General features: G+C 48.2%; 1 protein-coding gene across 1 annotated transcript; it reads right to left on the reverse strand.

Moving 5' to 3' along the window:
- Window positions 1–294: 294 nt before the first annotated feature.
- LOC139640709 (regulator of G-protein signaling 3-like) lies at window positions 295–12,627 on the reverse strand (the record flags this gene model as incomplete). Its single annotated transcript, XM_071514898.1, has 9 exons — window positions 295–1,837; window positions 2,438–2,604; window positions 5,732–5,793; window positions 6,309–6,404; window positions 7,845–7,891; window positions 9,382–9,593; window positions 11,432–11,907; window positions 12,057–12,070; window positions 12,525–12,627. Coding segments are annotated over 9 exons (1,468 nt in total), but the record flags the coding sequence as incomplete, so codon positions are not given.
- Between the last annotated feature and the right edge of the window lie 1,350 nt (window positions 12,628–13,977).

Consider the following 13,977-nt stretch of genomic DNA (forward strand, 5'->3'; position numbering starts at 1 on the left):
ACGGAGGCTCAGGCACCGAGAGCTGAGGTACAGTTCGGTCCGGTAGGTGCCGGTCGTATAGGAACCGGTGCCACAGTGGTGCCACAGTGGTGCCTGTCGGTGCCACAGTGGTGCCACAGTGGTGCCACAGTGGTGCCTGGAGTCGGTACCCAACCCTACTGTTCAGTTCTACTGCTGCTGTGATAATAATAATACTAATAATCATCATAATGAATGTAAGAGATGCTGCGGTACGTTGTTGTTGTCACGGAGACGTTTATTCCCGCTGTAGTACAGTGTGTAGTACAGAGCGTAGTACAGAGCGTAGTACAGAGTGTAGTACAGAGCGTAGTACAGTGTAGTACAGAGCGTAGTACAGTGTAGTACAGAGTGTAGTACAGAGTGTAGTACAGAGTAGTACAGAGTGTAGTACAGAGCGTAGTACAGTGTAGTACAGAGTGTAGTACAGTGTAGTACAGTGTAGTACAGAGTGTAGTACAGAGTGTAGTACAGAGTGTAGTACAGAGTTAGTACATGTACTGCACTCTAACACAGTAACTAAACAGTGAAACACGGCTGTTCATGTTGTTCTCAACACGCCAGCCTCCTACATGTTATCAACACTATAATACACACATCAGTATAGAGGATGGACTACACACACACACACACACACACACACACACACACACACACACACACACACACACACACACACACACACACACTGAGGAGCAGGAGGTGAGCTGGTCTCAGGTCAGTCTGCATCCAAACCAAACAAACACCTTCAGATCTCTGATGTCACTCTGTTGTGTTTCTGTTTCCCAGTTTCCCCACAGGATCAATAAAGTTTCTATCTGACCTCATGAGGAGCCGGGTCAAAGGTCAAAGGTCAAAGGTCAAAGGTCAAAGGTCAGTGGTTTTCAGCAGGTTGGACTCCAGGCTTCAGGAGTTTCTGCTCATCTTCATCTCTCTGCAGATGGTTTTCAGTTTTTCACAGCAAATATTCTGAATCAAACTCTTTCAGCAGGTTGAATCTGTTTCCTGCTCCAGACTGAGGAGTCTGTTGGCTTGACTGGGATGATTGACAGGAGGCGGGGCCTAACAGAACACAGCAGCTGGTTGGTCAGTGTGGATGCAGACTGAAGCTCTACAGTCACATTTAACTTGTGCTCAGATTAAACATTAGTGATTAGAGGAATAATACAATAATCTCTTGGCTAAACATTAGATATAAATCAGACAGACAGGCAGACAGACAGGCAGACAGACAGGCAGACAGACAGGCAGACAGACAGATGAGGCTGTTCATATTCTGATTGGACGGCGTCATCTCTGTGGGCGTGGCTTATCGTTCATCTGACCAGGAGAGCTGAAATAACAAGAAATCACCCAAATTGCCTGTCTGTCTGCCTGTCTGTCTCTCTCTCTCTCTCTGTCTGTCTCTCTCTGTCTCTGATTGGTTGGTTTCAGAGTTCTGAGGCTGCAGATCGTGACCTTTGACCCCGGCCGGCCTGTCATCAGTCTCCTGTCAGTCTCTTCCTGGCCCCGCCCTCCTCCCCTCTCACTATTGGCCAACCATGGAGACAGGCCTTTTCTGGTTGGTCAGCTCGGTAGGTCTCGCTCCGCTCTGATTGGCCGGTGCGGTAGAGCCCGGCTCACTCCGGTCAGCTGTCTGTGTGTGTGCTGCGTTGTGATTGGCCAGCTGGGTGTAGAGGTGGGACCTGAGGAATCGTGGGTAGCTGTCAGTCTCCATCAGGCTGTAGATCTGATCCTGGACCAGCTGGAAGGAGGCAGGGCCAAGACTCCCACACAGGTTCTGATTGGTCAGATCCCTGACGGACGAGTCCACGTTGACCTGGGGGGCGGAGCCAAGAGCTGCTGTGATCACATGACCAATCACATGACCGAGAGACAGACAGGCAGACAGACAGACAGACAGACAGGCAGACAGACAGACAGACAGACAGACAGACAGACAGACAGACAGACAGAGAGACAGTCAGACAGAGAGACAGACAGACAGACAGACAGACAGACAGGCAGACAGAGAGACAGGCAGACAGGCAGACAGACAGACAGACAGACAGGCAGACAGAGAGATAGTCAGACAGAGAGACAGACAGACAGACAGGCAGACAGAGAGACAGTCAGACAGAGAGACAGACAGACAGGCAGAAGGGCAGACAGGCAGACAGACAGACAGACAGACAGGCAGACAGAGAGACAGGCAGACAGGCAGACAGACAGACAGACAGACAGACAGAGAGACAGTCAGACAGACAGACAGAGAGATAGTCAGACAGAGAGACAGACAGACAGAGAGATAGTCAGACAGACAGACAGACAGACAGACAGGCAGACAGAGAGACAGTCAGACAGAGAGACAGACAGACAGACAGGCAGACAGGCAGACAGACAGACAGGCAGGCAGGCAGACAGACAGACAGACAGGTACCTGTCTAGCAGCGCTTGTTGAGATGAACTCGTTATAGATCTTGTCGGCTCTGGCGGCCATCTTGCTGAGTGGGCGTGTCTTCTTGTATTTCTCCACAGCCAACCAGAAGTCCAGATTCTCCTCGCTGAACTCTGACCTCAGGAAGTGTCGGAACACTGCCAGCCCATCTGACCAATAGGGAGAGAGGAGGAAGATTGATCAGCCAATAGGGAGAAGACAGACAGATTTAGAAATGATCTGACTGAAAAATAAAACTGTCCTGTCTCACTCTCTCCTGTCTCACTCTCTTCTGTCCTGTCTCACTCTCTCCTGTCTCACTCTCTCCTGTCTCACTCTGTCCTGTCTCACTCTCTCCTGTCTCACTCTCTCCTGTCTCACTCTCTTCTGTCCTGTCTCACTCTCTCCTGTCTCACTCTGTCCTATCTCACTCTCTTCTGTCCTGTCTCACTCTCTCCTGTCTCACTCTGTCCTGTCTCACTCTGTCCTGTCTCACTCTGTCCTGTCTCACTCTCTCCTGTCTCACTCTCTCCTGTCTCACTCTGTCCTGTCTCACTCTCTTCTGTCCTGTCTCACTCTGTCCTGTCTCACTCTGTCCTGTCTCACTCTCTCCTGTCTCACTCTGTCCTGTCTCACTCTCTCCTGTCTCACTCTCTCCTGTCTCACTCTGTCCTGTCTCACTCTCTTCTGTCCTATCTCACTCTCTCCTGTCTCACTCTCTTCTGTCCTGTCTCACTCTGTCCTGTCTCACTCTGTCCTGTCTCACTCTCTCCTGTCTCACTCTCTCCTGTCTCACTCTCTCCTGTCTCACTCTCTTCTCTCCTGTCCCACTCTCTCCTGTCTCACTCTGTCCTATCTCACTCTCTTCTGTCCTGTCTCACTCTCTTCTGTCTCACTCTGTCCTGTCTCACTCTCTCCTGTCTCACTCTCTTCTGTCTCACTCTGTCCTGTCTCACTCTCTCCTGTCTCACTCTCTCCTGTCTCACTCTGTCCTGTCTCACTCTCTTCTGTCCTGTCTCACTCTGTCCTGTCTCACTCTGTCCTGTCTCACTCTCTCCTGTCTCACTCTGTCCTGTCTCACTCTCTCCTGTCTCACTCTCTCCTGTCTTCAGGGCTTGACATTAACTTTTTTGCTCAGCAGCCACTGTGGCTAGTGGTTTTCCAAAGTTGCTAGCCACTCAGCATTTTCACTAGCCACAATTTTTTTTACAATTGACTTGAAGAACTAGATTTCAAACCTTTTAAATGTAAATAACTGTAAACACTCAGATCCAGACATGAAACATAAAACTCTGCAGTCATGAAATATTCAGCTGATAAAGTGTGTGAAGCTTCTTCAGTATGAAAACATGCAGATTAAGACAAAGACATAAAAAGAGAAGCTTCTTACTGCAGATAATAAAAGTGTTTCAGGGTGCAGAAGATTCATAGAAAAGATAAAAACTAAACTGAAGAAACGTAGCAAGAGAAAAACTTTGTCTATTTGAATATTAATTAACAGCAGCAGTGATAACAGAGCAGGAGAAACGTCACAAAGCTCCTGACAGGACAGACGGACTTCAGCTGCTTCCTGGTTTTAGATCTCTTGTCCCGTCACAGATCGGCCTTCCCCCTCTGCCTGCAGGACGTCCCACAGCCGGTGCAGGACATGGTTTTCTTGGCTGGATCACACCAGCTGTTCTCCACCTGACCTCCACCTGACCTCCACCTGACCTCCACCTGACCTCCACCTGTTCTCCACCTGTTCTCCACCTGACCTCCATCTGTTCTCCACCTGACCTCCACCTGACCTCCACCTGACCTCCACCTGACCTCCACCTGACCTCCACCTGACCTCCACTTTTCACTGAACAGTCTTTTCTTTTTCTTTTTCTTCTTTCTTTCTTTCTCCGGGTTTGTTACACCTGTTATGTGTCGCCACTTCTTCTCCACTTCTTCTCCACTTCTTCTCCACATCTTCTACACTTCTTTTCCACATCTTCTCCACTTCTTCTCCCACTTCTTCTCCACTTCTTCTCCACATCTTCTCCACATCTTCTCCACATCTTCTCCACATCTTCTCCACTTCTTCTCCACATCTTCTCCACATCTTCTCCACATCTTCTCCACTTCTTCTCCACTTCTTCTCTACTTCTTCTCCACTTCTTCTCCACATCTTCTCCACTTCTTCTCTACTTCTTCTCCACTTCTTCTCCACATCTTCTCCACATCTTCTCCACATCTTCTCCACATCTTCTCCACATCTTCTCCACATCTTCTCCACATCTTCTCCACTTCTTCTCCACATCTTCTCCACATCTTCTCCACATCTTCTCCACTTCTTCTCCACTTCTTCTCTACTTCTTCTCCACTTCTTCTCCACATCTTCTCCACTTCTTCTCCACATCTTCTCCACTTCTTCTCCACATCTTCTCCACTTCTTCTCTACTTCTTCTCCACTTCTTCTCCACATCTTCTCCACTTCTTCTCCACATCTTCTCCACATCTTCTCCACTTCTTCTCTACTTCTTCTCCACTTCTTCTCCACTTCTTCTCCACATCTTCTCCACTTCTTCTCCACTTCTTCTCCACATCTTCTCCACTTCTTCTCTACTTCTTCTCCACTTCTTCTCCACATCTTCTCCACTTCTTCTCTACTTCTTCTCCACTTCTTCTCCACATCTTCTCCACATCTTCTCCACATCTTCTCCACATCTTCTCCACATCTTCTCCACATCTTCTCTCCACTTCTTCTCCACATCTTCTCCACATCTTCTCCACATCTTCTCCACATCTTCTCCACTTCTTCTCCACATCTTCTCCACATCTTCTCCACATCTTCTCCACTTCTTCTCCACTTCTTCTCTACTTCTTCTCCACTTCTTCTCCACATCTTCTCCACTTCTTCTCCACATCTTCTCCACTTCTTCTCCACATCTTCTCCACTTCTTCTCTACTTCTTCTCCACTTCTTCTCCACATCTTCTCCACTTCTTCTCCACATCTTCTCCACATCTTCTCCACTTCTTCTCTACTTCTTCTCCACTTCTTCTCCACTTCTTCTCCACATCTTCTACACTTCTCCACTGGAGCTTCAGGTCGATCAGTGCAAGGCAACACCAACGGACCAATGAGCAGCATATATACATATATATATACCTATATGTATATGTGACATGTGACTGTGTTATGTCACTGCTGAATTCTACCTGCAATTGGTGGGTGGGCGGGTGCTAATGCCAAGCCCTGCCTGTCTCACTCTCTACTGCCCCGTCTCACTCTCTACAGGAAGTGTTTGTTTGTTTGTGTAAACTCTTACATTTATTGGCCAGCAGAGCGTCGAAGCTCTCCGCCCACCGCAGCAGCTCCTCAGGAGACGGCCTGCAGCGAAACAAACACACCAAACACATGAGAGACTGTGTGTGTGTGTGCGTGTGTGTGTGTGTGTGCGTGAGAGAGAGAGAGAGAGAGAGTGTGTGTGTGTGTGTGTGTGTGTGTGTGTGCGTGAGAGAGAGAGAGAGAGAGTGTGTGTGTGTGTGTGTGTGTGTGCGTGAGAGAGAGAGAGAGAGAGAGAGTGTGTGTGTGTGTGTGTGTGTGTGTGTGTGTGTGTGTGTGTGTGTGTGTGTGAGAGAGAGAGAGAGAGAGAGTGTGTGTGTGCGTGAGAGAGAGAGAGAGAGAGAGAGAGAGAGAGAGAGTGTGTGTGTGTGTGTGTGTGTGTGTGTGTGTGTGTGCGTGAGAGAGAGAGAGAGAGAGTGTGTGTGTGTGTGTGTGTGTGAGAGAGAGACAGAGTGTGTGTGTGTGTGTGTGTGTGTGTGCGTGAGAGAGAGAGAGAGAGAGAGAGAGAGAGTGTGTGTGTGTGTGTGTGTGTGTGTGAGAGAGAGACAGAGTGTGTGTACCTGTGGTTCCTCAGAGCTTTCTCCAGACTGTTGCCATGGAGCAGGTTGTTGTTTCGTCGCCGTAGAAACGCCAGGCGACTCCGAACGTCTGCAGCACTGAAGAGAGGAGAGACGAGTCAGACAGACAGGCAGACAGACAGGCAGGCAGACAGGCAGGCAGACAGACAGAGAGACAGAGAGACAGGCAGACAGACAGGCAGACAGACAGACAGAGAGACAGAGAGACAGGCAGACAGACAGGCAGGCAGACAGACAGGCAGACAGACAGACAGAGAGACAGGCAGACAGACAGGCAGACAGACAGACAGACAGACAGAGAGACAGGCAGACAGACAGGCAGGCAGACAGACAGACAGGCAGACAGAGAAACAGGCAGACAGACAGAGAGACAGGCAGACAGAGAGACAGACAGACAGACAGGCAGACAGACAGACAGACAGGCAGACAGACAGACAGGCAGACAGACAGGCAGACAGACAAACAGATCCAAACCGGTTCCTCCTGACTGGTCTCTCTCTGTTCCGGCTCCTGCTTCACTAAACTGGCTGTTAGCTGATCAGTTAGCTGATCAGTTAGCTGGTCAGTTAGCTGACTGTTAGCTGACTGTTAGCTGACTGTTAGCTGATCAGTTAGCTGGTCAGTTAGCTGACTGTTAGCTGACTGTTAGCTGATCAGTTAGCTGATCAGTTAGCTGATCAGTTAGCTGACTGTTAGCTGACTGTTAGCTGACTGTTAGCTGATCAGTTAGCTGGTCAGTTAGCTGACTGTTAGCTGACTGTTAGCTGATCTGTTAGCTGACTGTTAGCTGATCAGTTAGCTGGTCAGTTAGCTGACTGTTAGCTGACTGTTAGCTGATCTGTTAGCTGACTGTTAGCTGATCAGTTAGCTGGTCAGTTAGCTGACTGTTAGCTGACTGTTAGCTGATCTGTTAGCTGACTGTTAGCTGACTGTTAGCTGATCTGTTAGCTGACTGTTAGCTGGTCAGTTAGCTGACTGTTAGCTGATCTGTTAGCTGGTCAGTTAGCTGACTGTTAGCTGATCTGTTAGCTGGTCAGTTAGCTGACTGTTAGCTGATCTGTTAGCTGGTCAGTTAGCTGACTGTTAGCTGATCTGTTAGCTGGTCAGTTAGCTGACTGTTAGCTGATCTGTTAGCTGATCAGTTAGCTGACTGTTAGCTGATCTGTTAGCTGGTCAGTTAGCATTAGCTGCTGAAGACTCAGAAGCTCTTTACTGTTCGGATGTTGAAACCAGTAATAATCATCAGTCTGATGGAAATGTATCTGTGATGTTTTCAGAACACATGAATCATGTGATCAGGAGGTGATGACAGACAGACTGCACCGGCCAATCAGAGGAGAGCCAACAGAGAATAATATTAATAGATATTAACGTGTGTGTGTGTGTCTGTGTGTGTGTGTGTGTCTGTGTGTGTGTGTGTGTGTGTGTGTGTGTGTCTGTGTGTGTGTGTGTGTGTGTGTGTGTGTGTGTGTCTGTGTGTGTGTGTGTGTGTGTGTGTGTGTGTGTGTGTGTTCTTACAGACTCTTGGTCTTCTTCTTCCTCTTCTGTTGAATATTTCTGAACTCCTGAACAGATCAATAAAACCATTAAGTGTTAAATATTATAGATAAAAGCTAAAATACAAATATCTAGTTGACAGATCTAGGTCTCTACTGGTCTCTACTGCTCTCTGCTGCTCTCTACTGGTCTCTGCTGCTCTCTGCTGCTCTCTACTGGTCTCTGCTGCTCTCTGCTGCTCTCTGCTGGTCTCTACTGGTCTCTGCTGCTCTCTACTGGTCTCTGCTGCTCTCTGCTGCTCTCTGCTGGTCTCTACTGGTCTCTGCTGCTCTCTGCTGCTCTCTACTGGTCTCTGCTGCTCTCTGCTGCTCTCTACTGGTCTCTACTGGTCTCTACTGCTCTCTGCTGCTCTCTACTGGTCTCTGCTGCTCTCTGCTGCTCTCTACTGGTCTCTACTGGTCTCTACTGCTCTCTGCTGCTCTCTACTGGTCTCTGCTGCTCTCTGCTGCTCTCTACTGGTCTCTACTGGTCTCTGCTGCTCTCTGCTGCTCTCTACTGGTCTCTACTGGTCTCTGCTGCTCTCTACTGGTCTCTGCTGGTCTCTGCTGCTCTCTACTGGTCTCTGCTGGTCTCTGCTGCTCTCTGCTGCTCTCTGCTGGTCTCTGCTGCTCTCTACTGGTCTCTGCTGCTCTCTACTGGTCTCTACTGGTCTCTGCTGCTCTCTACTGGTCTTGGCTGCTCTCTACTGGTCTCTGCTGCTCTCTGCTGCTCTCTACTGGTCTCTCTGCTGCTCTCTGCTGCTCTCTACTGGTCTCTGCTGCTCTCTACTGGTCTCTACTGCTCTTTACTGGTCTCTGCTGCTCTCTACTGCTCTCTACTGGTGTCTACTGGTCTCTACTGGTGTCCACTGGTCTCTACAGGTGTCTACTGGTCTCTACTGGTGTCCACTGGTGTCTACTGGTCTCTACTGGTGTCCACTGGTCTCTACTGGTGTCTACTGCTGTCCATTGGTCTCTACTGGTATCTACTGGTCTCTACTGGTGTCTACTGGTCTCTACTGGTGTCCACTGGTCTCTACTGGTGTCTACTGGTGTCCATTGGTCTCTACTGGTGTCCACTGGTCTCTACTGGTGTCCACTGGTCTCTACTGGTGTCTACTGCTGTCCATTGGTCTCTACTGGTGTCTACTGGTCTCTACTGGTGTCTACTGGTCTCTACTGGTGTCCACTGGTCTCTACTGGTGTCTACTGGTGTCCACTGGTCTCTACTGATGTCCACTGGTCTCTACTGGTGTCTACTGGTGTCCATTGGTCTCTACTGGTGTCCACTGGTCTCTACTGGTGTCCACTGGTCTCTACTGGTGTCTACTGCTGTCCATTGGTCTCTACTGGTGTCTACTGGTCTCTACTGGTGTCTACTGGTCTCTACTGGTGTCCACTGGTCTCTACTGGTGTCTACTGGTGTCCATTGGTCTCTACTGGTGTCCACTGGTCTCTACTGGTGTCTACTGGTGTCCATTGGTCTCTACTGGTGTCTACTGGTCTCTACTGGTCTCTACCTTGGTGCCGTTGAGCAGCAGCAGCAGCTGCTGCAGTGACCCCCCCTCTCTGGTCAGCTGCCTCCTCAGGCTGCGGGGGGAGGGGGGGCGGCGGGGGGGGGCGGGGTCAAAGCCGGAGGGCCGGGTCAACCGGTGGATGGTGCTGTCAGACAGGAAGCGGGGCGAGCGAGGCTCCAGAAGCAGAGAACCTTCAGAGAGCGAGCGGAGCAGAGCTGCACACAACAACATCAAGTCAATCAATTATCTCAATTATATGTATATCAATTAAAGGATCAGTTCATTGATTTTGTTCCTATATAATGAGTGTGTCTCCGGCTCAGTCTGGTTCAGGTCCTGGATCAGGTCCTGGATCTCGTGGCGTTCCCCCAGGCTCGGCGTCGGGCCCGATGCTGTTCAGCCTTCACAGGCCGATGTCACTGCTACTGTTTTCCATTTTGAAAAAATATCTAATTGTGATTATTTGACTGATATTGTGATATGATTTGTGATATTAGAGGGAATGATAACCTTTACATCATTATTCTCATTTTCATTGAAAAACGTACTAAAATGATTATGGTGTGATTTCTGCGGGGATCTGTACCAAACAAAGATGTTTTCTTCAGTCTGTAGAATATGATGTGTAGGCCAGGACATCTCTGCAGCACCACAATATTTACTTTGAAATGATATTTTGACACATTTCACCTTTAACAAATATTGCGCCTCCTGTGATTTGAGAATTGCAGTCGGCCATATTGAGATTTAGATAAAATTTCGATGAAATTTCGATGTCATTAGTTAGAACATTTGCTATCATCAATTTGCTGACGACACTCAGTTCTACGTCTCTGTAGCGCCTGATGCTCAGTCCCTGCTGCAGTGGGCGGGTCAACCTGTAGACGGCTCAGAACTGCTTACAGCTACACAGACACATCAGCCGTACTGGACCACAGAGAAATGAGATTCTGCCTCTTCTGGACTTCCAGTCTCTGAAGGTATTTTGTGTATCTTCTTTTACTTCTGTGCATTTAAATTTTATCATTTGTTGTCCTTTTTATTATTGTCTTTACTGTTTTACTCCTTTCATTTCTTTGTTGTTATCCCTTTTTATTCTGTAAAGCACAGCTTCTAAACAGTCTTGTTAAAAGGTGCTATACAAATAAAGTTTATTATTATTATATTAGTTGTCTCCTTAATTGTCTCCAGTCAGCTGTCAGCTGAAGCTCCGCAGTCCAAACTGTTTGTCAGAATATTCCAGAAAAGTGGTTTGTGTCTCCGGAGCAGAGACAGACTCAGATCCTCAGAACTATTTTCTCTCCGCAGCACAGAGCTGTGGGGTGTGAGGCGGTTCCCGGCGGACTGATCCGGTTCTGGAGGTCGGGTCGTAAACGGTAGAGTTCGGTAGAAGACGATCCGCCGAGGGGAAACGGTCGGTGCCGCCGCTTTCCGGGCCGCGGAGAGAAACACGGCGGTCTCTCTCCGGATCGTTTTCACTAACGACTTTTCTGGAATATTCTGGATATTCTTACTGGAGACAAAACTGTCTGTGGGCCCAACAGCTACAGACAAAACTGTCTGTGAGCCCAACAGCTACAGACAACACTGTCTGTGAGCCCAACAGCTACAGGAGGAAGAGAGGAGTTATATAGAGGAACTAAATCAATGAACTGATCATTAAGAAACATAATCAATAAAACAATGAAAACAGGAGCTGAGGAAATGCAGCTCCAATAAAAATGAAACTGATTCATTAGAAAAGAGATGAAACAGAATCCAATCAATCACTGAGTCATCATTATGATCATGATCATTAACTAATCAATGGACAAATGACTAATTACTAACTAATTAAGAAATTAAGTATTACGAGTTAACTGGTTAGTAAGTAGAAACAGGTATTAAGTTATTACTAAAGACTGAAGGAGTAAATACAATTTATTTTTTAATATTAAAAACATGAATAATAAGTAAATAACCAGATTACCCCACACACACAATACATTTATTACTCAATAATTAATCATTTAAAACTAAACACTAATTAGTAAATGATCAGCAGCAGACGGACCTGCAGGTCGGTAGGAGCTGAACTCCTCCTCCTCCTCCTCCTCCTCCTCCTCCTCCTCGTCTTCATCACTCTCCTCCTCCTCCTCCTCTTCCTCTTCCTCTGTGGGGGAGGGGCTTGTCTTGGGCAGGAGCCCTCCCCCGCCCCCCCCCAGGCTCTCTGAAGTCTCGGAGGCGCTCTCCCCCTCCCCCTGCTGCCGCTCCTCCTCCCTCCTCACCTCCCTCTCCCTCCTCCTCCTCACCTCCTCTTCTGCCCCTCCTCCTCTCTCTCTCTCCCTCCAGACGGGGGCGTCGCTCCTCTGGGAGGAAGAGGAGCCGGGAGGAGGAGGCGGGGCCAGAGGGGAGGAGAGGAGCTGAGGGGGGGTGAAGGTCCTGGCTGGGGGGGGGGAGGTGTAGGGAAGGAGGGAGGAGAAGGGAGGAGGGGGAGAGGAGGAGAAGGGTGAGGGAGAGTCAGGGGAGTAAGGGGAGGGGGAGGGGGGTCTGAGGGGGTCACAGAGGGAGGCGTAGGGGGAGGAGGGCGGGGCGAGGAGGGGCGGGGGGCGGGGTCAGAGGAGGAGTAGGAGGAGTAAGGAGAGGAGGAGCGATAAGGAAAATCAGACTGACTGAGAGAGAGGAGACCAAAATCTGACTGAAGATCTGGGAGCTGAGAGGAGGAGAGGAGAGGAGGAGAGGAGGAGAAAGGAGGAGAGGAGAGGAGAAGAGGAGAGAGGAGGAGAGGAGGAGAGAGGAGGACAGGAGAGGAGAAGAGGAGGAGAGAGGAGGAGAGGAAGAGAGGAGAGGAGGAGAGGAGAGGAGAGGAGAGGGGAGGAGGAGAGGAGAAGAGAGGAGAGGAGGAGAGGAGGGGAGGAGAGGAGAGGAGAGGAGAGGAGGAGAGAGGAGGAGAGGAGGAGGAGAGGAGAGGAAAGGAGGAGAGGAGGAGGAGAGGAGGAGAGGAGAGGAGTTAGTTCATGTTCTCTTCATTATTTCCATATTATTCAGTTCTTCCATTTTCCAATCAATCGGCTCCAGCAGGACAGCTAGTAAAAGTTGTTTATACTGACACTGTGTGTGTGTGTGTGTGTGTGTGTGTGTGTGTGTGTGTGTGTGTGTGTGTGTACCTGCTGGCTGTGGCCAGTCTCCGTGGCGACCAGCTGTCGCTGGATGTTGTCATGGAGACAGAGGCGGACCCTGGTCTTCTGCTCCAGACTGAAGGCCTCCAGACTGAACACACAACGCCAGACCTGGACACACTGCAGCAGGTAGAGCTGCAGGGGCTCCAAGGCTACTGCACACACACACACACACACACACACACACACACACACACACACACACACACACACACACACAGAGACACACACACACACACACACACACACACAGAGACACACACACACACACACACACACACACACACACACAGAGACACACACACACACACACACACACACACACACACACACACACACACACACACACACACACACACACACACACACACAGAGACACACACACACACACACACACACACACACACACACACACACACACACACACAGAGACACACACACACACACACACACAGGAAGTAGGGGAGAGCGGGGTAAGTGGTCACATGGCAGGTCGTCTCAGTGGATTTATTCCTGAAACTAAATATTTCAGAGCCAAAAGTCCAATTACAAAAATGTCATGTGACCACATGCTGAGTCATGTGACCACATGCCCTGATGGGGTAAGTTGCAGTGGTGGAAAGTAACTAAGTACATTTACTCAAGTACTGTACTTAAGTACAATTTTGAGGTACTTGTACTTAACTTGAGTATTTCCATTTTATGCTACTTTGTACTTATACTCCACTACATAGGGAGTAGTGGGAAAATATTGTAGAGGGAAATATTGTACTTTTTTACTCCATTACATTTATTTCACAGCTATAGTTACTAGTTACTTTTCAGATCAATATTTGATATTTAAAACATTTGATCATCTTTATAAAATAACTATAAAATAGCATTGTTATAGATTAGACTACCCAAAAGTATAGCTAAACATGTACATGTATGTCAATAAATCAGTATTAATATTCCAATAATTTATGAAAAATATAACTCTCTAAATGGGGACAGTTTACATAATGAGTACGTTTACTTTGATACTCTAAGTACATTTTGCTGCCAATACTTATGTACTTTTACTGAAGTAAGATTTTGAATGCAGGACTTTTACTTGTAATGGAGTATCTTTACTTTGTTGTATTGATACTTTTACTGCAGTAAAACATCTCAGTACTTCTTCTTCTTCCTCTGATAAGTTGTCAAGTCGTATTTCATCAGTAATAACTTTTTCTTCCAGTAATTTATTCAAAATGTAAAAATGCAGATTTTCTGTGTGTGTGTGTGTGTGTGTGTCTCTGTGTGTGTGTGTGTGTGTGTGTGTGTGTGTGTGTGTCTCTGTGTGTGTGTCTCTCTGTGTGTGTCTCTCTGTGTGTGTGTGTGTGCGTGTGTGTGTGTGTGTGTCTCTGTGTGTGTGTCTCTCTGTGTGTGTGTGTGTGTGTGTGTGTGTGTCTCTGTG

This window comes from Centroberyx affinis, unplaced genomic scaffold (genome assembly GCF_046629955.1).
Source record: "Centroberyx affinis isolate AG114_WGS23_722 - 3 ecotype Tasmania unplaced genomic scaffold, CSIRO-AGI_Caff_v1 ptg010287l_1, whole genome shotgun sequence".
In the NCBI taxonomy this organism is placed as follows: domain Eukaryota; kingdom Metazoa; phylum Chordata; class Actinopteri; order Beryciformes; family Berycidae; genus Centroberyx; species Centroberyx affinis.